The sequence below is a fragment of the Manis javanica genome, chromosome 17 (genome assembly GCF_040802235.1).
Source record: "Manis javanica isolate MJ-LG chromosome 17, MJ_LKY, whole genome shotgun sequence".
Lineage (NCBI taxonomy): Eukaryota > Metazoa > Chordata > Mammalia > Pholidota > Manidae > Manis > Manis javanica.
This window is the reverse complement of record NC_133172.1, coordinates 10,662,901-10,687,883: the sequence shown is the minus strand read 5'-3', so window position 1 is coordinate 10,687,883 and position 24,983 is coordinate 10,662,901. Positions and strand designations below refer to the sequence as shown.

Sequence of the window (24,983 nt, the reverse complement as noted above, 5' to 3'; positions counted from 1 at the left end):
AAAATCACAGGGAAATTGTAAAAGACTGAGATGAAAACGTAGGTCCACAGTGGTAAAGAAAGTTCTCAGGGCTGTATTTTTCAATAAAAGATGGTTGATCCACCTTTTCTAGAATTTACTCAGCCTGGGAGGCGGGGCAGCTGCTGCTGTGGGTCCTCTGGGTGCCCCTTTGCCTCCCCGTCCAGACCACTGCCACTGCTCGGTCCTGGCCATTCTGGGGCTGGCCCTGTTCACCTCATCCCCAGCTCTCGCGGGAGCCCAGGGTTCTGTGTTCAGTCAGATGTAACTGTAATGTGATTACCATCACATATGGATAGAAGTCCAGGGAAAACCCACAGCCCTTGCCACAGCATTTCTTTTCCTTGAAATCTGAATAAACAGATAATTTGCTTTTCCTGACTGAACACTCCCTCTCACCCTCCCTTATTCCCTCCCTCCCTACCTTTCTCTCTCTTTCCTTTTTATTTATCGTTTGGTAGGCGACAGAATTAAAATCAACTGTGGATTCTTCAAAGAAATGGATATATTACCTCACACATAATCTATTTACTCTGCATATGAAAATCCATTTGTTCCTATACCAGTTGCTGAAAATTGTCCTCATTCCCCACTACCTTACAGCACCACATTTTAAGAAAATCAGTAATCTACATATGACTAGATGTATGTATGAGCTCTCAAATCGCTTTGATTGGTCTATTTTTCAATACTTTTGCCAATACCACACCTCTTGAGTTAACATAGCTTTGCAGTGAGTCTTGATGTTTGGTAGAGGATGTCTTCTCATTTTGTTCTCTTTTAGCGTGTCTTGGCGGCTTTCAGCAAGGGTAATAGGAGATCCAAACAGAACCACCCATGAGGTATTCTTTCTTAAAAAAAAAAAAAACCTGTATCAACCTCTAATTCTAACCACTGATCTATAAAAATATGGAGAAATATTTGCGACAGGATGAACGAAACTGGAGGGCCATTATGCTAAGTGAAATAAGCCAGACAAAGACAAATATTGCATGGTATCACTTGTATGTGGACTTTAAGGGGGGGAAAAAAGAACTCACACAAACAGTAGACTGTGGTGGTCACCTGGGAATATGGGGAGAGGTTGGTTAAAGGGTACAAACTTTCAGTTATAAGATGAATAAGGGCTAAGGATCTAAAGCATAACATAGTGACTATAGATGATAGTCCTGTTATTTTATAATCAAAATTTCCTGAGAGAACAGGTCTTAGAGGTTCTCACCAAGGGAAGTGGGAAAGTTAACAAAGATGATGGATGTGTTAATTTGATTATGGGAATCCTTTCACAAAGTATATGTGTATCAGTTCATCATATACATTTTGACTATATTACAATTTTGCCAATATACCTGTAGCTTTATTATACCTCAATAAAGGTGAAAATAAAGCAGTTGAATTTACTATGGCTATATGAGCAGGATGCCCCACTTCCACACCTGCTTTTGAATAATCATGGCTTGTTTATTTCAATCACCTTGTAGAAAAATAAAACATTCCATTGTACTTATGATGTCAAGAGAAGACTTGGGTATAGATGAGATGTTGAAGATGAACTAAAGGAAGAAACATTTTCAAGATATATTCCAGGCTTTTCTCTTTCAAATTACAATTATTTCCTTCACTTCCTTGCCAGTGCTACTTTTCATTTGCCAGAGAACCCTACATTTTCAAAATGAGCGATTAAAACCAACAGAAGTGGGAAACTTGTTTTGTGGCCTCGTCAGAAGTTACTTTTCCTTCTTGTGAGTCCTTAGCGTCTTAGAAAAGCTCATGGCCAGGTAAATATTGTCAGAGGTCTAGATGCGCCAAGGCGCAATAGCATCAACTCAAGTTTGAGATCCTTTATTCGCCTTTCTCTCCTATATAGCCACATTTACTTTTCAGTCACCCTTATTAGTACTGTAATTAAAAACTTTTTTTAAGGGGCGAAGGAAAAGAAAAAAGAAATGTCAAACGCCTACAGCGCCTGAGAACTGACTGAACCTTACCATCTTACACTACTCATTAAAATAGATTCAAAAAGTGACAAATGGAGAAGACAAGTAGTGATTCTACAGCATCTTACTGCGCTGATGGACAGTGACTGTAATGGGAGTTGTGGGGGGGACTTGCTGAAGGGGGGAACCTAGTAAACGTAATGTTCCTCATGTAATTGTAGATTAAAGATACCAAAAAAAAAAAGTGACAAATGGTACAAGGGATGTCTTGCCGAGGATTCTGGGAAGTGCAGTTTAGGAGCGCCGGGTAAACAGATCCACTTCCGCTCTGCAAGGGAGGAGTGTAGCCCTTTTCTGCTGGGGATTCTGGGAAGTGTGGTTCCGGAGCCGCGCGCAGTCCGGACACTTCCGCTCGAGGCGGACGAGGCCGCGTCAGGACCCCTATGGGAGGTGAGTGTGGCGAGCACCTGGGTGTCTGTTGAGTTCTCCCGGGATTGGGACCCGCACGTTCCTCCCTCGCACTGGGGAGCTAGAAGCCGCAGAGGGCAGGGTGGCGGTTTACGCCACCTTTTACGTTCCGGGCGGGCTCGTGATCTCCAGGTCTGAGCGTCCTCCGCGCGCCACGCTTCCCTCGCCTCCCCGTCCGCCCCGCGTTTTGCGCGCTCTGCCGCCTAGCGAAGTAATCTTCGTAGCGGTGTTTTATTTCTCCGCTTGTCCCCTGTAAAGTGGCGTTAGTAGTAGTACCTCCCTAGTAGGCGTGTTGTGAGGTTTACGTGAAATAAGTGTACGAACGCTTAGCGCCGGTCCTGGCGCCCGCTAAGAGGTGGCCGGGTGTTAGCAGTCTTTCCAGAAGTGCCCAGACCCTGAAAGCCTCTGAACCAGCGGTGGGTTCTGAGCTCCCTGCAGCGCCGCTGGCCGTTCTCTGACCCGCGCGGGAAGCCCCACGCCCCCCACCCCCATTTTTTTAAAGGAAGGAGTGGGTCTCCCCACCAGCTTGTGCCTGGGGATGTCCACCGTGATTTATCTTGGACCAGAGGCACAGTTGTGGTTGAATCTCCCAGCCTCCTTTCCTTTCTCCTCCCTTACTTCTCTTAGAGGGTGCAGAGAGGAGGGAGTGACGCCCTGGCTCCTGGTAACATTATCCCAGCGTGATGGAACTGAATATGCTGTGATAATTTTTGCACTTATTTGGGGAACAGACTTCCTTCACTCCTTAGCAGATTTTCTCTACCTAGCAAATGTTCAAATAGTTATAGAATAAACGGGAGGTTGAATGAGAGATGTGTTGATGAATGAATAATAATTGTTCACATGTTGAGTACCAAATACTCTTCTATAGATTATATATGCATTAATTAGCTTAACCCTCATAACACACAAAGATACTCTTACTATCTGCATTGTACAGATGAGAACATTGATAGGTGAAGAATTTGTTATTTTTCCCAAAGACAAACAGTGGGACAGAGACAGAACCGAGAATTTGAACCCAGGCATCCTGGGTTCTTGACCTTTATGCCGTAGGCTCCTTCAGCCTTAAAATGGTAATCTCTCTGACTGAAGGAGGGAGGGTAATTTGGTAATAATTGGGGAGCTTCAAGGACCTACTTATTTAATTAATTGTTATTTTATATGACATGTTCATATTCTGATTATACATGTGACTCGTGCTCATCAGAAAATTTGTGAAATAGATGAGGAAAACCAAAAATTATTCATAATCCCAGGAAGTATTGATAATTGTAAACATGTTAGTGTATTTCTCTTTAGTTGTTTCTATGTAGGCGTATTTTTTACATGGAGACTAGATTAAGAGCACCAGCTCTGGAGGCAGGCAGTCTCACCTCAGCAGCGCTGTGACCTTCAGTAACCTGATTTCATGAATCCTCAGCTTCCTCATCCATCATCAAGTTATCACTTAGAGTTTATACAGGGTGCCAGGCACTGAGCCAAGGCTTGCTTTTTCTCTTATTTTTAAACCTGAGATGCAATTCACACATCATCTGATTCACCCTTTTAGGGTATTCACTTCCTGGTTTTTAATATAATCGCAAGGTTGTAGAACTGTCACCATTGTGTAGTTCCAGAACATTTTTATCACACCAAAAAGAAAGCCTTCACCCCTCGCTCCCCGCTCTTCCAGCCCCTGGCAACCGCTAGTCTCTGTATCCATGGATTTGCCTAGCCAGGGTTACTGGACTCGCTCATTTAATCCCAGAGCTATTTGTAAGTTAGGATCTGTTGTTACTACTACAGTATTATTTAAGTGAGACAGTCTGTCAAAATTTTGTTTCAAATGAAAAAAACTAGCAGTCATAATTTTAACTAGCTTTTCTTTACTACAGTGAGCGTGGAAAGGGAGATGTACCATTGAGACTTCAGGCTAAATGAAGAAAATTCACAAGCATCTATATCTTTTACAAAACCAGATACTGATGTCAAATATCATTACAGGACAACAAATAAGTAAACAGCCAATCAGAATTATGGACTTCCCAGAAATAGGTGAATTTCTTAAGACAGAACATTGTACAGTCTGAAATCTGGATGTTATGGAAGACTCCTTTATTGGCATAGATGGCAAAAGACTTGCAAAGACACGTTTATGATGTATAATACCACCTGCTTTTCTGCAGCTGCGGGGAAATCAGTTGTAAGGGTTTCCATCTATTCACACTTGTCCCTCACAGGGAAGCACTGTTATTCTCATTTTGCAGGTGACAGATTGGAGGCACAAAAAGGCTAATTCGTAGCAGTACCGGCATTTGGCCCCAGACCTTTGGGCCTCAGAGTTCACTCTTCTATCCAATGAATTCCACGGTCTTTCATTTCCCACTGTACCCACCGTGAGAGTGCTGACCTCAGGGGACCCTTGTGTTAGCCTTGCTGCCGAGAGATGGGCAGGTGCTTCACTGCACGAGGGTCCCTGGCTGAGGGGCTAGTGCTGTGTGCGGAAGGAGGGGTCACTTTTTAAGATTCACGCAGAGCAGCCATGTGGTTCAGGGCCTACCTCTCATGGCTTTTCCTCTTTGCCAGCTCTGCATTGCCAGGCCTCGGCCCTTCCCCAGAAAGAGCAGGAGAAAATGACCGAGTTTCAGGTGAGTTGAGTTTCGATTTTTCTCTTAAAATTAGAGAGAGAAAATTTTAGCTGGTCTCAAAAATTAGATGTGTCTGTTCTCTCTTCCCTAGGTAAGAGGGAGGAAGAAAGCAGGTGTTCATCAGGTGCCAATCACTTGCTTTTTTATTGGTTCAATTTTTGTTTTTAGCTTTTGTTTTAGTTTATTTTTATTTTATCATCATCTCCATTCCACAGATAACAGTGCAGAAATTCAGAGATATCAAAAAAATTAAAACGCCATATTACTGCACTGCTTATAAACCAGCTGTTTTCCCCATGCTGTATTTTATATAATTACACACTTTATGTACAATTTTCAATGTTTTTTACTTAATGTACTTGAGTTTTTTATCATTCATCAGTCTTTTATGTACTTGTCTCAGATATTTTCTATTTTTTGCCTAATATTTCAGAAGCCACAAAGAAGTATACACGCTGCTCTGCTTCTGAATTTTTGATTTCTGACACTTTGGCATGGGACCTTAAAAAATTAAATACAATTTACTTACAGGATTTACATAGCTCTTGGGTCAGATCAGTGACAGTTGTATACCCCATTTTGAAAGTTGTGTAGTAATTCACATTACCCCCCAGAGTTCTCTCATGTCTTATTCAAGTCAGTCTCCTACCCATGTGTAGGGACAATGGAAGTTTCCGTGGCCAGGACCCTCTCCTGACCCTAATCTACTTGCCCAGTGCACACGTGCAATGGTGTAATGATTGGCCAACTGCACAGGCACGTGCTTACAGACGTGTTGGCAATGAGCCGTTATTGTCTATAAAGACCTCCCCCCAGTGCTCTTGGCGGGTTGTGGAGGCAAAGGCAGAGACGGATTGCAGGCTTGCGATACAGATGTGATTCTAGAGCTTGACCTGCCATCATGAGAATAAAGCTTGGTTGGCATGAGACCTTTTACCCCCAACGTTCTGTTGCCATTATTCTGTCTCATTGAGTCCAGAGCACACTTGCCCACAGTTGGAAACCTCTGGTGAGACACCATGGGAGGCATCTACTGTTCTCATCTGTCACCATGTGATTAGGTTTACTTGTCATCAAATTAAATATAATTAGTGAAAGCATACAGCATGTACTCTTATGTCTGGCTTCTATCTCTCAGCATAATATTTTCGAGATTGATTTATGTAACTGCATATATCAGTAATTCATTCCTTTTTATTGCTGAATTGCATTCTATTTTATGAATATATTACAGTTTGTTTATCCTTCTGGAGAGTAAACAAAATTTCCTTTTCAAGGACACGGGTTGTTTTGCATCTTTTGATTGTTATATATACAGCTCCTGTGAGCATCCTTGTGCAGGTCTTGTGAACATATGTTTTCATAGTCTCTTGGGTAAACATCTAGAAGTGAAAAAGCTGGATATGTAGGGTAGATATAAATATAAACTATTTTCCAAAGTGCTTGTACCGTTTTACAGTCCTCCCAGCAGTGTATGAGTTCCAGTTGCTGTACGTCTTTGCTTTCATTTGGTGATGTAGCTCTTTTTTATTTTAGCCATTCTAATGAAATGGGACATCTTATTGTGATTGTAATTTGTATTTCCCTCATGGTAAATGACGTTGAATGCTTTTTTGTATGCTTTTGCACTATTAGTATACCTTCCATTGAAAGTTTCTGGAAGTCATTTGCCCATTTTAAAAGTTGGCTTCTTTTTATTGTTAATGAAGGAGTTCTTTGTATATTCTGAGTTCAAGTCTTTTGTCAGATATACATATTGTGAAGAATTTTTTCTATTCTGTGGTTTTCCATTCAGTGGTTTGTAATTGTGTCTTTTAAAATCATTTTTTAGTTGTAATTTACATATAATAAATGCATTTCATCGGTTTTGACAAATAGAGATGCCCTCGTGACCACTGCCACAATCTGGCCGTTGACCATTTCCATCACCACAGAGTGTTCCCTTTGCCCTTCCCAGTTTTAACCCAATCCCACACCCTTAGCTATAGGCAACAACTGGTTTACTCTGTATCACTACAGATTAATCTTTTATTGAGTTTCATGTAATTGGAATTATACAGTATGTACCCTTTTTGTGTCTGGCTTCATTTGTTCATCATAACGTTTTTGTTACATATCAACAGTTTGTGCCTTTTTATTGCTGCATAGTATTTCATTATATGGGTGTACCACAATTTGGTTATCTACTCACCTGCTGATGGACATCTGGGTTGTTCCTAGTTTTTGGGTGTTTTAAATCAACTTCTAGAAGCATTGTATACTAGATTTTGAAAGAGCACAGATTTTTTTTTCTTTTTTCTTTTTTGATAAATACCTCAGAGGAGAATCTCTGGTTAACTTTTTAAGAAGTTGCCAAATAATTTTCCTTGTAGTTGTACATTTTACATTCTCACCAGCAATGTGTTAGAGTTCCAGTGAGCTCCACATCCTTTCCAACATTTGATATATTCAGTCTTAAATTTTAGCCACTCTAATGACAGAAGTGTAATGACATGTCATTGTGGTTTTAGTTTGCATTTTCCTGATGCCTAAGGATGTGGAACATCTTTTCTTCTGCTTTTTGGCCATTTGTGTATCTTCTTTTGTTCAACTATTTTGCTATGGATTTTAAAGCAGCTATCATAAATATTACAGTAAGCAATTACAGACATGCTGGAAATAAATGAAAAAATAGAAAATCTTAGCAAAGAAATAGAAGCCATAAAGAAGAACCAAGTAGAAATTTTAGACCTGAAAAATACAATAAATGAAATAAAAAAAGTGGATGGGCTCAACAGTAGAATGAAGGGACAGAGGAAAGAACTTGAATACAAAAAAAAAGAGAGAAAGAGAGAGATTATTTAGTACAAATAAAAGAGAAAAATAGACTAAAAAAAATACCAAACAGCCTCAGAGACCCATGTGATTATAACAAAATATCTAACATTTATGTCTTCGGGTTCCCAGGGGGAAAAGAGCAGGAGGTTAGGACTGAAGAATTATTTGAAGAAATATGGTTGAAATTTTCCCAAATGTTGCAAAAAACATAAACGTATAGATTCAAGGCACTGAGTGAACCCCAAGTAGAACAAATCCAAAAAAGTCAATCAACACATGTTATAGTTAAGCTTCTGAAAGTTAGTTAGAAAGAAAAACATTTTGAAAGTAATCAGAAATGATAACTGTAAGGGGAAAACCATTCAAATGACAGGTAGATTTCTTATCAGAAACCCTGGAGGCCAGAAAGAAGTAGCACATTATTTTTTAAGTGCTGAAAGGAAAACCTGCCAACTCAGAATTCTGGAGCCTGTAAGAATATCCTTCAGGGATGAAGGGAAATCAAGACATTCTTAGTTGAAGGAAACTGAATGTATTCGTCACCAGCAGAGCTGCTCTAAAAAAATAGCTAAAGGAAGTTCACCAATCAGAAAGGAAAGAAAATAGAAAAAGGCTTGGGATTTCAGGAAGGAAGGAAGAAAGAACAATGGAGTAGGTAAAAACAGGGATAAATATAGTAGACTGTCTTTCTCCTCAGGTTTTCTGTTATGTTTGACAGTTGAGAAAATCATACATAACATTGATGTAGTTCTAAATGTATGTAGAATAAATATTTAAGGCAGTTATAAATAGGTTAAAGAGACAAGGGGAGGTAATCTTTTACATTTCATTCAAACTGGTAACATACTGACAGCAGTAGACTGGCAAGTGATATGCTTATAGTGTAATACCTACAGCAATGACTATAAAAGCTGTACAAAGAAATATACTCAAAGACACTATAGAAACATCAAAGGGTAGTTCCAGAAATGTCCAAGTAACACACAGGAAAGCAGGGGGGAAACCAGAAACCAAAAGAAAAAAAAAAAGTGGGGGAAAAATAAAATGACACGACTAAGTCCTAACATAAGAATAACTCTAGGTATAAATGGTCCAAATTTGTCAATTAAAATACAGAGATTGGTATTATGGGTTAATAAATATAACCCAACTATGTACAGCCTATAAGAAACTTATTCAAAAAATATAGGCAAGTTGAAATTAAAAGAACGAAAAAGATATACCATGCAAGCATTAATCAAAAGAAAGGGTAATCATATGCTTACCAATCATAATTCTATTAATAATAGCTAATATTCATTGAGGACCTACTGTGTACCAGGTGTGTATGTTCTAAGCACTGTCCAGTAAAACTTCTCTGATGATGGAAATGTTGTATATTGGGCTGTCCAAGATGGTAGACCCTAGCTACCTGTGGCTCTTGAGCACTTGAAATGTGGCTAGTGCAACTGAGGGAGTGAATTTTTTGTTTTATTTTAAAATTACGTAGTCACATGTACCTAATGGCTACTGAATTAGTACAGTTCTAAGAACTTTGTACATATTGATTTATATGCCTAAGAACATTCTGATATGGGTACCATCATACAGATGAGGAAATAGATTCAGGGTTTTGTCTGGATAAGGTCATGCAGCTTGTAAGGCACAGAACTTTGGGATTTAAACTGAGGCCCAACAGCAGTAGACTCATAGACACTGAGAAGCAACTGGTGGTTACCGTGGGGGAGAGTTGGCGTGAGGGCAATAAAGAGGCACAAAAATCTTTATCATAATACAAGTTGGTCATGGGGATGGAAGTGCAGCAAGGAGAATATAGCCAGAAGTTCTGTAACCTCGTCCTATGTTGACAGATAGTAACTGCACTAGGTGGGGTGAGTATTTAATAATGTGTATAACTGTTGAACCACTGTGTTGTATACTTGAAACCAATGTAAGATTATATATTAATGATACATCAGTAAAATAAATACACTTAATAAATAGACATTCTGGCATGAGAGACTGTACACATGGGCTCTTTGAATCATAGATAGCTGGCATGTGCCTTGAGAGCACAGAGGAGCCATTGCATAACTCCACAGGGAGGGTGATTGAAGGCCTGTTGGGTCGTCACATTGTAACAAAGTGACATTACCCAGACTTAGTGAATGTACGAGTAAGAACAGAGAGACAAAAATGTTCAGACTCCTTTGGGACGAAACTGACCTACCATTTCTGGGACGGTTTGGTAGTATCAGTCAAATTATAAAATGTGTATAACCCATGACTCAAGACATACAGTTCTAGGGCACTTACTGTGGGAATATTCACACATGACACCAAGTTAAATACACAGGGATTATTTTTTAATTGCATGTACTTTTGATATGACTGTAGAAACTTAGTGTATGGAAGTGGCATGGGGAGTGGAGAAAAGGAGGTCCTTCCCACCCATCCTCTCCACCTCTCCACTCAGGGCTGCCCCTCTCCAGAGGCCATTGGTCATAAGATTGAGGTTGTGTGTGCTTGATGTTATAGGAGGCAGTGACCTTCGAGGACGTGGCTGTGGTCTTCAGCAAGGAGGAGCTCCGGCTGCTGGACGCCCCCCAGAGGCAGCTGTACCGAGACGTGACGCTGGAGAACTTTCGGAACCTGGTCTCTGTGGGTGAGGACGGGCGCCCTCTGTAACTCAACGTCAGCTCCTTGGCGTGTCTTGGCCTCAGATGTTTAAGACCTCGGGGCTCTTGAAACACTTCCTCAAACCTGGGGGTCTGAATTTCTGATTCCTGTGGGACACCTTGCCTATACCTTGTCTGTTTTTGTTTTTTTTTTAAATTACAGTTGAGACATCTTAGTGGGGTTTAAAATCACTTGGTGAGTTACATCATTATTGTGTTTCATGAAATAGGACAGAAATAGTATAGCTCCTTGTGAGGAACTGCACACAGTGCAACAAAAAAATTGTGATTAAAAACCAGGAAAGGAGATGTGATAAAAGTAGGCAATGTCTAGGATCACATCACTCAATTCCTTGATGCAGGGATACCCATCTGTGTATATGTGCACTGCGTCACAGCATAAAAGGTGCTTATTACAACAGGTCACGATCAGAATTGGGAAAAATACTACTTAAAAAGCATGAAAATTATAGTATTAGAATGAAAAGCTTCGCCTTTAACATACTCACTTTATATATGTGCCATTTCTTTTTCATAGGCTATGAACCCTTCCAATTAGACATGATACTGCAGCTGGGGAGAGAGGAGAAGCTTTGGATGACAGAGTCAGAAACCCGAGCCGGGAGTTCAGGTGAGAGGCCTGCGGCCCTGGGCCCCCCTCCCGCCCTCCACGCGCAGGCAGCGCCGTCCCCCAGTGCCCTGCCCTGCTGCGGCGGCTTTCTCGTGCCTCCCTGCTTCCGCCTTCCTCCCATCTGTTCTCCACAAAGCAGCCGGATCATGTAGGTCAGCCCATGTCCCAACTTTTTTCACTCTTCTGTGACTTCCCGTCTCACTCAGTACAATCCAGAACCCTCGTGGTGGCCTTCTGGGTCCTACAGGATCGAGCCGCCACCCGCCTCTGGATTGATTTGCTTTCTTCCTGCCCTGTGCTCAGCCCCTTCCCTGCGTGGGACAGCTTTCTATTTTGTGGATGAGCAGAATGTGCTTCTATTTCAAGGCCTTTCGCTTGCCCTTCCGTCTGCCCGGGAGGTTCTTACCCCTTACATCCTCCTGGCCCCCTGACTCATTTCAGATCTGCTCAGATGTCCGCTCATCACAGAAGCCTGCTCTCATTGCTCTTATTTAAAGATTTTTTGGCAAACATCAGAATATCCCAGCATTTTGTATCTAGGTGCTGTGCTCTGTCTATAAAGAACATCCTTGAGGCCAGTATTCACTGTACTAAAGGGTTTCATCTCCTTTAATGATTCTTACAAACAAAAGCTTACAAAGAATGGTGCCAAGTATCTCCCTGTCCTTACTCCTCCTGAGACCACTCACCAGCAGAAAATAAACCAGGGTGCTTAAAGGATTGTTTCAGAACGCTGTTAATCTTCTGATGAACATCTAACCTAAGTATAATTTCTCTGGTCCTTGTATTAGTTCTCTATTGCTGTATAACAAATAACTCAACCTCAGCAACTTAAAGGAATAAACATTACAGTTTCTGTGAATCAGGAATCTGGGGGCAGCTTGGCTGGGTGGCTCTAGCCCAGGATCTCATAAAGCTGCTAAGGATTCCAGAGCTTTAGCCCTTTGAAGGCTTAGCGGGACTGAAGGGTGTGCTTCCAGGATGGGCTTATTCACAGTTGTTGGTGGGAGACCTAGTGCCTCGCCAAGTGGGCCTCTCCCTAGGGCTTCCCTCGTGTCCTCAAGTCATGGTAGCTGGTTTCCCCCCAGTTGCTTAACACCCAAGAGAGTTGAAGGCATTTGAAACCACAATTTTTTTATGACCTAAACTTCAAAGTGACATACTGTCACCTCTGTCATATTTTGTTGGCCTCATAGATAAATTCTGTTATATTTCTGTTATAATTCTGTTAAATTCTGCTGGGTGGGGACTTCAACGGGATATGGGTACCAGGAGGCAGGGATCATTGGGGATCATCTTGTATGCTGGCTACCACAGTACCTTTCGGGAAGCGCAGGTATATATCTATAAAACCTGGAAGATAATGTTAGCTATTCAGGTATATCATAAAATTCAGCCAAATTAAGTGTTAACAATTATTATAGGATTTTTATTCCCCTAGGATGAGTGCATTATAGGAATACGTTTTCCAGTTTTTTTTCCAGTTATAATGTTCACCAGTTGAATATTATATACTAGGACTTCACTGAAATGAAGGGGAATTCTCTCAAGTCCAGCTTGTTTAACAGGTGTGCTTACTGTTAAACAATAAAGAAATAAAGTTACCATCTCATAGGTTCATTATCAGGACAGAGGAGGTCCTTGTAGATACATTCTTTTCACTTTTGCTGAGGACATCCCCTCTTTCTCTTCTTGGGAACTCTTGACATCACATGATAATCCATCTATAAATGCTGAAGGACAGATCCAGGCTTTTCTAGCCACTTTTGGCTTGCTGGCCATATACAGATATGCAATCCTGATTCTGAGACAAATAGTCAGAATTTTGTAGATCCTATACTATATATATACCTGCTGCAGAAAAGAGAGAATTTCTAACATTATTCTTATGGACAAGGAAGTAACATTTCTCCTTTGTAAAAATCTTTCTAGGAAAGCTTTTTGTTTCTCTGTAGCCTCCTCTTTCAATTTTGACCTCACACATAAGTCTTGGTATAGTTCAAAATGAGTCTCCTTACCACATAGTAGGTAGAAGCCCACTCATCATCTCCTTTTTTTTAAAGGCACGAAAAAAATCAATGATAAAGTCAAGCTGAACTCTCCACTGATTGAAAATAAGGTCTCCCAATGTGGTCAAGAAATATCTTTATCTCTCAACAAACATTCATTTGTCCTCACCTTCACCTCTGAATTTTCTTTATCCTTCCAGGAAACAGGAATAAAAATGAGATAGAAACTCTTCAAGAAGTAGGCTTAAAGTGCCTTTTACAAGAAGACCTTCTGTGCTGGCCAATGTGGGAACAGTTTATAAAGAAATTAACCAGAAATCAAGACTTGACAATAAATCTGCAAGACAAGAGGTCCAAATTGCCAGAACAAGGTGATTGCTGTCAGGAGTGGGCAGGAAGCTATTCTGGAGAATCTATTCAGGTTTCTGAGGATGAGAACTGTATAATAAAGCTTCCAGGGGAGAGTTCCAATAGTGTACAAGAGTTTCCAATGAAGACCATCTGGGATTTCTGGAAGAAAATGTACCTGAGAGAGTCACAGCTTCATCAGAGTAGTTGTCAGCAAATTGATGTCAAAAATAAACTGTGTCAGTGTGATCATTGTATTCTGAGAAAGACCCCTTTTCACCATGCTGGTCAGGAAGTACACAAACGTGTGAGGGCTTGCTGCCACAATGACTGTGGGAAAGACTTCATGAAGAAACCATTACAGCATGGTCCACTCCACTCAGGAGAGCAACCTTCCATTAAGAATGGAAAATGGTTTGGCCTTGGCTTTGATCTTGAACTTCATCAGCAATTGCACCTAATGAAGAAGCCCCATACACGTAGTGAGTGTGGGAAAGGCATCAGTTACAGCTCAGAGCTTTGCATTCATCAGAGTGCTCACACAGGAGAGAAGTGCTGTGGGAATGAGGAGTGTGGTGAGGACTTCATTCTGAGCTCACATCTGCAAACTCGTCCTAGAGTCAGCATACGAGAGAAACCCTATAAAGGTCAGGTGTGTGCTAAGAGCTTCAATCAGAACCCTTCTGTCACTCATGAGCCCACTCACCCAGGAGGGCATATGTGTAGGTGTGACAGGGGTGGGAAGGGTACCAGTCATAGCTTAGGTCCTAATACTCACTGTGTAGATAACACTGGAAAGAAATCCTGTAATTCTGAGGTGTGTGATAAAGGCTTCAGTCAGACATCACGACTTCAAGCCCACCAGAGAGCCCACCCCAGAGACAAAACATACAAATGGGAGGCATGTGACAGGCTATTTAATCAGACTTCTGGTCCCCATCAGAGAGCTCATGCTAGAGAGAAGCTGTATAAATGTGAGGTATGTGGGAAGGACTTCAGTAAGGCCTCAAATCTCCAAGCGCATCAAAGAATTCACACTGGAGAGAAACCATATAAATGTCATGTGTGTGATAAGAACTTCAACCAGAATTCCCATCTTCAGGCCCATCACAGAGTCCACACAGGTGAGAAGCCCTACAAATGTGAGACATGTGGTAAGGGCTTTAGTCAGAGTTCACATCTTCAAGCCCATTGGAGAGTCCATACAGGAGAGAAACCCTACAAATGTTTTGACTGTGGTAAGGGCTTCAGTAAGAGTTCATGTCTTCAAGTTCATCAGAGAGTCCATACAGGTGGTAAGTCCACTGCACATGATGAGTGTGGTAAAAGTGTTCTTCAGAATTTAGACTTCTCATTTTCATCGGAAAACCTACACAGCAGAGAATGTTTATAAAATGTGTTTTAAGAATTTGGAAGTAAGCTGAGTTTTTTTTTTATAGTCATCTGAATTCCACTGGAGGAAACCTATTGTATAGATATGACCAGTGTTTCCAACAGAGCTCAAAGTGTCACATTTCTCTAAAGAATGCAAAACAGAAACCCTATAAGAATGGTACAGTATGTTTCAATCAGAACCTTCATGTTCAATAGAATCTATATGGGAGAGAGGTCTTAAAAATGGTAAGTAAGGGAACAACCTAAGACAGGTACAGTCGCAGGGGGGCCATCAGGTGAGAAATTGGGGCCCAACAGAGGTGAGGCTTAGAACCTCACCCCCTGTGTTTTGAGAGAAATTTTCTGCATCTGTGGATGTTTTGTTGCCCTTGTCTAGCTCGGATTAATACTTAGTCTACAGGCACACACCTGATCATCTACATTTGCCCTCTTACAGCACTAAATTATGTTTTCTACCTTTATCTTGCATCTACCTACCACTGCAGCATTTTATTTAAATAAATAAATAAATAAATAAAAATAAGGGAGAAATGTGGGATTCACATATAAATCAAGTATAAAAATTAAATGAATAATCATATCTGACTTGATTGTTTATAGTTCATAATGCGTGATCAAAACCAAAGTTCCTGTGATGACCGCCCTTGCACTGTTCACCATGTAAGAACTTACTCACTATGTAAGACCTTGTTCACCATGTAAGAACTTGTTCGTTATGCTTCAGAAGATTGGAGACTGTTGAGAGTTAGGCTTGGGGTTGATTAATGATTGTGCATTGAGTCCCCTATACAGAATTTTATTGTTGTTAACCATTTGATCAATAAATATGAGAGATGCCCTCTCAAAAAAAAAAATGGTAAGGTCAGGACTTTGGCTAAAGTATAATGATACACATAACAAAATCCACATCCACTCGAATGTAAGCTGCATGAGGACAGGAAGTTTGGTTACTGCTAAATGACCATGACCTCTAACCAGTGCCTAACAAATAGTAGTTGCCCTGAAAAGGTCTAACGATGGAGAAGAAAACACTGTTATAAACAGGACAAATATTTTAAAATTGTAATGAGCTCAACCCCAAAGTAAATTGTACAAGGAAATGGATTCTTGGAAGAAGCCTTAAAAATTCATTCAAGGAAATGATCACTTAATAAAAATACATAAAATCCTGCAATCTGCAGTTTGTACGATTTTTGCAGTTGGCTCCTGTCCTCTGCTCAGCTTCACTTTTCAAGAAATAATGGGCTAAAATCTGTATTGTTACGTTTAAGGCTTTCTCTGCGCGCGGGCCATCAGCTGTGTATAGTGTCAGCTTCACTGTCTTAGTCTTCTGGGTCTTTTGTGATAGGAGCAGACTGACTGAAAAAAGAGAAGTTTGTTTTTAATTCCATAAAGCTTCCTGAGAAAGGGGTGTGGGAATAAAGGGAACGTATTACAGCATGAACTCTGGATGTTGAACTAAATTGTTAAGGATGAGAGTTTTGGACACCATCCCATGTGTCTCAGATGCTGCAGGATTGAGTTTGCTCGGTGCATATTTACTAGAGGTAAGGGGCAGTTTCCCACAGTTTATTTTCCTTGACCTTATCTTCAAGGACACTAGACACTTCACTTCCCTGATACCTCTAGTTCCGTGTTACCTCAGGAATCCAGGGCTGGTAATGCTCTGCTGTGGTGTCACCAAATACTAGGGTGGACCCCTAGATTCTAGAGCTTACGCTTATTTTTATCAGGATGTTTTCAGCTGTAAGAAACAGAAAACCCAAATGAAAGTAACTGAGATAAAAGGAGGATTAATTGGTGTGATAATTTAAAAATCCATACAAATAGGGCAGGGGATAGGCCTGGTTGAAAATTAGTCTGGATCGATTGTTTTGTGATTCCCTCTCCTCTTCCCTTCTGGTTGAGTTGATTCCCACATTTGTTCATTCCAACCACTGATAGGAAATTTATTGAAAGAATTTATGCTCTGTTAACTTTCTTATAGCACCTCCACTTGTAAAGCAGTTGCTTGCTAAACCTCTTCTATCAGTTACATAGAGGCTTGGCATTTTCCTAAATATACCACATCTAAATCATAACTGTGAGTTACGATTTTAATCATGCATTGGTGTTCTGGAGAATTTTTTTCCCCAGAGTAAAATTAGATTTATTTTCTAAAAATAAAAATAATACCTGAAATTTTTAAGCAGAATAATGCAGAAAAAGACTAAAACGGGTAACACTGCTGACATACACACATTTTATTTAACATTTTTAGGCTATCTATTCATATGGATACAGATTAATTTTACAAAACTAGGATAATAGGCATACTATGTTATGACTTGATTTTCTTCACTCATCAATACGTAGGAAACATTTCCTGTCAATATTGATCTCTAACATTTCAATTGTGCAGCATTCTGGGACGTAGATGTATCATGTTTTAACCGGTTTCCTACTGATTAATGTTCAGTTTGTGTCTTCTAAAGAGCAGTTCAATGAAAAACTTAGGACAGTAACTTTCATCTTCATGCTCTTGAATTGTTACTTCCTCGGAGGAAATTTCCGAATTAGTGCTGTGTCAGAGAATAACCACTTTTCGATTTGGTGTATACCGTGCAGCTCTCTTCCAGAAGCACCCAAGACTACCTAGTGGCCCAGCTACCTAGTGGCCCAGCCCTCTCGAGTAACAGATACACAATCTGGACTGGATAAAGCCGGCCTCCCGGTACTCTTCTGCCTAACAAGAAAAGAAACCCTCTGGATAAAGATGCCTCCACATATCTTTATAAGCAGTGCTTGGCATAAAACCCAAAATCAACTAGTCTTTCCAAGATAAATAAAGAGTAAGTGATCTAAAACAAAGAGAAAGGTGATAGAAGATCACCCCAGAGTGATCCAGACATTGGAGTTAATCAAATCTGGATTTGAAAATAAGGTAGTGAAAACATGGAGGATTTCACCAGAGAACTGCAGTCTATTGAAAGGAATCAAATAGTCCTAGATTTGATAAATAACAGTAACTTTCATTAGAAATTTAATTGATGGGTTGGGAAGCAAATTGAATGTGGCTACTGTTATTTATTCTCTTGCCTGAGAGCTCAGTAGCCTGCGAGCCCATGCAGGGCAGACACTGGTTCTGTTGTGATGTCTGTGAGGCGATGCTGATAGGATGAGGCTCGGAGGGTGGGTCCCAGACACAAGTCTTGCTTTTGAAAGTCAAGCCAAAAGCCACATCGGTGAGAATCCTTCCTGAGATTTCCTTCCAAATCAGTAATTCTGGAACTTACTGGTAATCAGGACCTGGGTAGTGCAACTGCACTGGGGGGACTTAGAAAAGATTTGATTCAAAAGCTGGGGAGAGGTGGGAATAACAAGTCTGTGCGGTGGGGGCAGTCTGTTGAGGGTGACAAAAAAGAAACGATATCTTAAGGAAAAGGGTGTGTGAGTAAATGTTCCCGGTGAGGAGGAACCAGTAGTCAAGCTGGTTAAATGTTACACTTCCTGACAGGTTACGCCCCGACTAGTCCAGGAGGGTCAGGCAGACCTGGCATTGTGGATTTTTCTGTCATATTTGCCTTCTGTTCCCAGAGGAGGACAGTTCAACAAATTCCACGGAGGTAAGATTGCTCTCTTAAACACCTTGCCCATTCTCAGAGAATGGACGTGTCTCTCCAGAAATGGAAGACATCTCACCAGGATGAAAGAAGCTTAGCATCCATTGAGGGAAACTGCAGGGTCACCATTCTTACAGTACTGAAGCCTCAGGTAAGTGATAACATTCCCACTGTAACATTAGGAAATAGGCTCAGGGAGTTGAAACGATTGCCCTTGTTCACACAGGTTTTGAACAAGCTCTCAAAATTCAAGATTTTAATTCTTAAATATGAAGAATTTCAAGAATACTAGAGAAAATGTAATGGAACATATCAACCCCTAAATTCAACAGTCACCAAGATTTTGACACATCTGCTTAATCTGTCCCTTTTCCCTTTTTATCTTAAATGTTGAAATAATTTAGAGCAGATCCCTGATACATCATTTCACACCTACCTTACCTACTTCAATATTCTCATCTTTTAAATATGGACTTTTAAAAAATCCATTATCACACCTAACAAAATTAATAATCCAATTTCTGTGACTGCTTTAGATTTTTATTTTGGAGTTGATTTAGTCTGTAGTTTTCTTTTTTCTTCTTTTTCTTTTCTTTTTGTACTGTCTGTGTCTCATTTTGGTATCAGGATAATATTGGCCTCTACTTTCTGGAAGAGGCGGTATAGAATTGTCTCTGGTTACTTACATGTTGGGTAGATGTTCTTCCGTGGAACCATCTGGGCTTGGATGTTGTGCCCGAGGGCACAGATGTGGAATCAAACTGCTCAGGTTTAAATCCTGGTGTGACCACTTAACGGTGTGTGATCTTAAACAGGTGAATGAAACTCTCTCTGCCTCTGTTTCTTCATTGTAAAATGAGGCTAATAGTTGAGATGTTAGAATAAATGACTTAATACATGTCAAGTAAAGGAAACTGTACCCAGCTTGCAGTAACCACTCATGGATCTTTGTCTCTGTGGTCTAACACATGGTACACATACTGTAAATTAAATTCTTGTTACACACCAAAAGCAGTCCACTGAGATCAAGAGTAACACAAGAATGTCTACTATCATTCTCTCCATAATACAGATTTTCACTAGTATAATGAAATAAGGCATAAGGATTAGAAAATTGTCATTATTTGCAGATGACATCATTATGTATGTAGAAAATCCAAAAGAATCTACAAATAAAATATTTGAATTAGTAAACTTAGGCTGCAATATACAATGCCAACATAAAAATTCAGTGGTATTCCTAAATACTAGCAACAGTTAGAATATTAGAAGAATTTATAAAGAAATATAAAAAGTATACTTTTGATATAAAAAGTATCAAGAACCCAGGACTAAACCTAATAAAACAAATATGAAATCTACAGAGGAAAAAAAAAATACTGAGAGAAGTTGCAGACCAAAATGAATGACAGTAAAAAGATACCAAATCTCTCCAAATTGATCTATAGATTCAATACAATCCCAATGAATAAGATTTTTGTGTGTATGTGCAGAAAATGACAAACTCATTCTAAAATAAACAGACATTTATTAAAGGGCCAAGAACAGTGAAAATGATCTAGAACAATATAACTGGGGGAGTTATGCTGTCAAATGTCAAACCTATTATAAAAATACAGTTATTAAAACAGTGTGGTGCACAATAATGGACAACAGATCAAGGAACCGGTTCCTGTATGGTAGGCCCCTGCTGTCCAATAAAGGATCCATGGCGACATAGTGCAGGCAAGACGATCACGTCAATAAATGGTATTGATCAACTGGATACCCGCATAGAAAATAAATGAATGTTGACTTCTATCTCACACCATATACACAAACCAGTTTCCTTTGGTTACTAGACCTAAAAGTGAAAGTTGAAACCAAGAGCCTAGAGCTGCACTTTCCAATATGGTGGCCCCTGGCTACCTGTGATAACCATTAAAATTTAGAATGGAAACTTCAGTTCCTCAGTCACACTAGCCACAGTTCTCAAGTGCTCAACAGTCACGTGCAGCTAGTGGCTATGAGACAGCACAGATGTAAAACACTTCACTCATCTCAGATCTATTGCACAGCACTGTTCTAGAAGGTTCTCTATACATATATACTAAAAGTTGTGTATAAAGTTTCACATAAATTAGATTACTTGTTACCTGCTATTTTTCCTTCAATAATATAAAAGTATATTTACCTATAAGTAAATATTGATTGACATTATTTCAGTGACTACACAGGTATTTATTAAGTGGATATACCCTTTTATTTAATCAGTCCCTTGCTGGGGGATGCTTTGTTTCCAATTTTAAACCATTATAAATAATATCACAGTGAACATTAATGTCTGCATCCTCTTGCATTTATCATATCTCCTTGAAATTTTTATTATCCTTGAGGTAAAATTCTATAATTGGGACAGTTAGATTGAAAAGATAAACACATTTTAAATCATTTTATGATTTTTAAAGCAATTTTGAAACAACTACAAATTCATAGGCAATTTTAAAACATACTAGAAAGGTCCCTTGCATCCTTCACCCAGCCTGTCCCAGTGGTAACATCTTATGCTCTGTAGTGCAATATCAAAACCAAGAAATTGACACTATGTAATCCCAGAATTTATTCTGATTTCACCAGTTTTACAAGCACTCATTTGTATGTGTTCATAGTTCTATGCAAAATTATGACATGTAGTTTTCTGTAGTCACTGCTGCAAACAAGATCCAGAACCCCTCCATCGGCACAGGCTTTCTCCTGCTGCTGCCCTTTACAGCCACACCCTCCCTCATCCCCAGCAACCGCGCATCTTCCTCCTCCACTCTTCATGCTCTTTGTGTGTCCCTGACTGAATTAACTGGTCTACTTCTTTTACAGTGGTTTTCTCTGGTGACAGCTATTTAGCTTAGGAGCACTTCCACCTACAGCAGTCCCTCCAAAATACACTGTAGAGATGGTTTGTGGGAGGTAAATTCCCTCAACTTTTACTTATCTGGGAATTGTTTAATCCTTGCTTCAAATTTAAATGATAATCTTTCCAGGTAGAGTATTCTTGGTTTGACATCCTTTTGTTTCATTGCATTAAATATATCAGGTCACTCCTTTCTGGCCTGTAAGGTTTCTGCTGAGAAGTCTGATGACAGCCTGATGGGTTTTCCTTTGTGTGTTGCCTTTTTTCTCTCTCTGGATGCTTTTTATACTCTGTCCTTGTTGTTGATCTTTCCATTTGAATTATTATAGGTCTTGGTGTTGTCTTCCTTGGGCCCCTTGTGTTGGGAGATCTGTGCACTTTCATGGCCTGAGAGACTATTTTCTTCCCTAGATTGGGGAAGTTTTCAGCAATTATTTCCTCAAAGACACTTTCTCTCCCCTTTTCTCTCTCTCCTTCTTCTGGTACCCCTATAATGCAACTTTTTCCATTTGGATTGGTCACACAGTTCTTAATATTCTTTCATTTCTAGAGATCCTTTTTTCTCTGTGTCTCAGCTTCTTTGTATTCCTGTTCTCTAATTTCTATTTCATTTACTGTCTGCTCTTCATCTAATCTGCTTTAAAATCCCTCCCTTGTATGTTTCATTTCAGATACTGTATTTTTCAAAGTTTCTATCTCTTTCTTGAAATCCTCCCTGAAGTCTTAAATATTTTTTCTGTAGCTCCATGAGCATGTTCATGATTTTTATTTTGAAATCTTTATCAGGAAGATCGGTGATTGCACTTTCACTTGGCCCTCCTTCTGGTGTTTGTAGGATTTTGGTTTATACTAGGTTCTTTCGACATTTCATATTTGTAATGAATGATATGAAATAACTTTGTGTAGTTGGTGCCCTCTAGTGCCCAGAAGCTCTACTCTCTGGAGCTTCTCAGCCCCTGGAGTGATGGTGGAGGTTGGAGGCAAGTGGCGTTGGTGCCTGCCAGGAGGAAAGAGCTCTTTCCTGCTTCCCATCTGCAGTGCCTGCCTCCACTGCCAGGGCCCGTGGGCCAAGTGCCCAGGGAGGAGCCTCTATAGCTGCTGTAGGCACAAGCTGGCCTTGTACATTGGTAGGGGCAGCAGGTTTGTGAGCCTATGCTGGCTGGAAGGAGAGGCAGGCTGCATATCGCAGTTGGGGGGCCTAGCGGCTGTGATGCCAACCGGGGGGATGGAGCACCTGAAGCTCCCAAAAGTTCCCAACTTGCTGGGCTGAGTGTGCTGGGATGATTTTGTCCACCTGTCCTTTCTTGTGACCAGCAAGCTCTGTGCAATCCTTGCCCCTCTAGCAGCCCTCTTGCTGTTGGGAAGTCTCTCAGAGTGCCTACCTTTCTTTTGTCCAAGAGCGGCTGGTTGTGGGTAGTTGTTCTCCACAAGCTGCTGAAATCTCAGTGTCTCCAAGTATTTTTCCTGTCTTAGCTTTCCAACCCCACTAATCTCCAGGGCACCATGTGATGTAGGTTCATGCTCCCAGAGCAGATCCCCAGGGCTGGGTGTTCAGCAGTCCTAGGCCTCCACCCACTCTCTGCTTGTTTCTCTTTCTTCCACCGTGAGCTGGGGTGGGGGAAGGGCTTTTGTCCTGCTGGATCATGGCTTTGCTGCTTTACCCTTTTCTGTGAGGTCTTCTCTTTTCCCCAGATGTAGGCAGTCTTCTTTCCTGTTGCTCTTTCAGGATTAGTTGTTATTTGCTATATTTTCACATTATATGTGGTTTTGGGAGGAGGGTTTCTGTCTCACTTCTTACGCTGCCATCTCTAAGCCCCTCCCCTGGGTAGAAATTCTTTTATCCAGTGAATTATACAAGTCCCAAAGCAACTACCACAGCAGAGCTTGGTGGTGAACTTTCTCTGACCCTAAAGGTCTACACTCACTAGCTCTTTCTCTTTTTATAATATATAAACATAAGCTATCTTGCCTTTGTGAATCCACCCAATTTTCACCATGCATTACAGTCTCTCCATTCCTGTAATTCCTGTAGCTTATCTACTCAAAGGAATGCACTGCAGTCATTAATTTTATGAAGAATGTGGAACAGTGAAAAGCACTTCATGTACATTTCTAAGGCGATAAATAGAAAATGATAATAAAAATGTCTAAATATAAGAAAATCAAATGAAAATATATTATAATTGTACAAGTGCCCTAACTACACTTCCCAAAAAGATGGGGAAGGGAACCTGAGAGTATAAACACTTTTTGGAAATTTAACTTTATTTCAAATAACATAATTGGACTGAATGGAGATTAGAAAAATAGTCAAAGTAACTTTTAAACAGAGCACTTTGTCCTATATATTTCATCTAAAGAGAAAAGGACCTGTAAATAAATCCTGAACACAACCAGGTTTCTTTTTTTTTTTTTTTCCAGTGATAGTGTTTAGCAACTCAGACTACTTGCTAGAAAAAGTAAATATGGGATAAGAGACTAGAAAAAAATACCTATTTGAAATTTTAAGATATCAGTATTTTGTGTGGGCATGCACACGCACACACCTACACCTGAAGGACTGATGTCCCAATAATGATGAGAAGATGTAACACACAGATCTCAATTTCTAAATACTATTCTTCACTCAAAGGACTTGGGGCTCTACAGAATTTGTGGCTGGAGCAGGCACTATACAAGATAAACCCAGTATCTTCTTATACCAGGAAACAAGGATTCATACTGATAATAGTTAAGAGAGAGAAGAGACAAGGGAGAACAGAAAACTCTTCTAACAGTAGAATGCCAATTGCTGAGTGTAGAAAGAATGATCATGTCAGAAACTCATTTTGCAGTGATCACAGTAATAACTGATTCAGATAATATCAATGAACACAAAGTAGTAGGTGAAAGATTATAATGAGGTAAATTATATAACTCAAGGATCTCCCCACAAATTAGTTTTTATTTTCAAAGGCAAAAACCCCAGCAATTTTAGAGAAACCTAGTAATCATTGGTTTATTCAGATGATCAAATATAGCATCACTGATGAAACAAAAACAACACATTTGTTGGTTGGAATGCATGAGAAGTATGCACCAGTCACGTAATACTCATGCCACAGATATTTCATTTGGATCCAATCATGAGGAATCAAACCTAATTTAGGGTTATTCTACAAAATAACTAGCCTGTACTCTTCAAAGACACCAGTTTCATGAAAGAAAAAGAACAATAGTGCAACTGATACAGATTTAAAGACTAAAGAAACATGACAACTAAATGCAGGGTATGACATGTCTTGTGATTGCATCCTGAAATAGAAAAAAAATGCTGTGAACATAGTAGGAGACAACTGTGGAATCTGAGTAAACTGCAAGTTAGAAAATATAATGGTAGTTTTAAAATGTTTGCAAATTCTTTGACACTTCTCTGACCAAGGAGCACAGCCCATGTCCCCTCCCCTTGGTCCTGGATAGGATCATCATTAACTGAAGCAGAAATGACACTGTAATTTCCAAGGTTAGATTAGAAAAGCCCAGAGTACTTTTCTGCTGGTTTTTCTTGGGATACTTACAGCCACCATGTAGTGTCAAGTCACTAT

The 24,983-nt window shown here is 40.1% G+C and overlaps 1 protein-coding gene across 2 annotated transcripts; it reads left to right on the top strand.

The window, feature by feature from the left end:
* The first annotated feature begins 2,347 nt into the window (after positions 1-2,347).
* ZNF233 (zinc finger protein 233) lies at positions 2,348-16,084 on the top strand. Of its 2 annotated transcripts, XM_037012365.2 has the most exons (6): positions 2,355-2,405; positions 4,301-4,460; positions 4,992-5,053; positions 10,388-10,514; positions 11,066-11,158; positions 13,368-16,084. In XM_037012365.2, exons 2-6 carry the CDS (start codon positions 4,343-4,345, stop codon positions 14,906-14,908), a joined length of 1,941 nt encoding a protein of 646 aa, XP_036868260.2. In that variant the 5' UTR covers positions 2,355-2,405; positions 4,301-4,342; the 3' UTR covers positions 14,909-16,084. The 2 variants fall into 2 exon arrangements, with proteins under 2 accessions (XP_036868261.2, XP_036868260.2); XM_037012366.2 differs by lacking the exon at positions 4,301-4,460 and having other exon boundaries at positions 2,348-2,405.
* The last annotated feature ends 8,899 nt before the right edge of the window (positions 16,085-24,983 follow it).

Bases quoted from the DNA above. Each gene is read 5' to 3' on its own strand.
- ZNF233 (XM_037012365.2), top strand. From the start codon at position 4,343: ATGAAGAAAATTCACAAGCATCTATATCTTTTACAAAACCAGATACTG. The intron at 5,054-10,387 runs GTGAGTTGAGTT...TTGATGTTATAG, and splicing joins AGAAAATGACCGAGTTTCAG to GAGGCAGTGACCTTCGAGGA. The intron at 11,159-13,367 runs GTGAGAGGCCTG...TTATCCTTCCAG, and splicing joins AACCCGAGCCGGGAGTTCAG to GAAACAGGAATAAAAATGAG.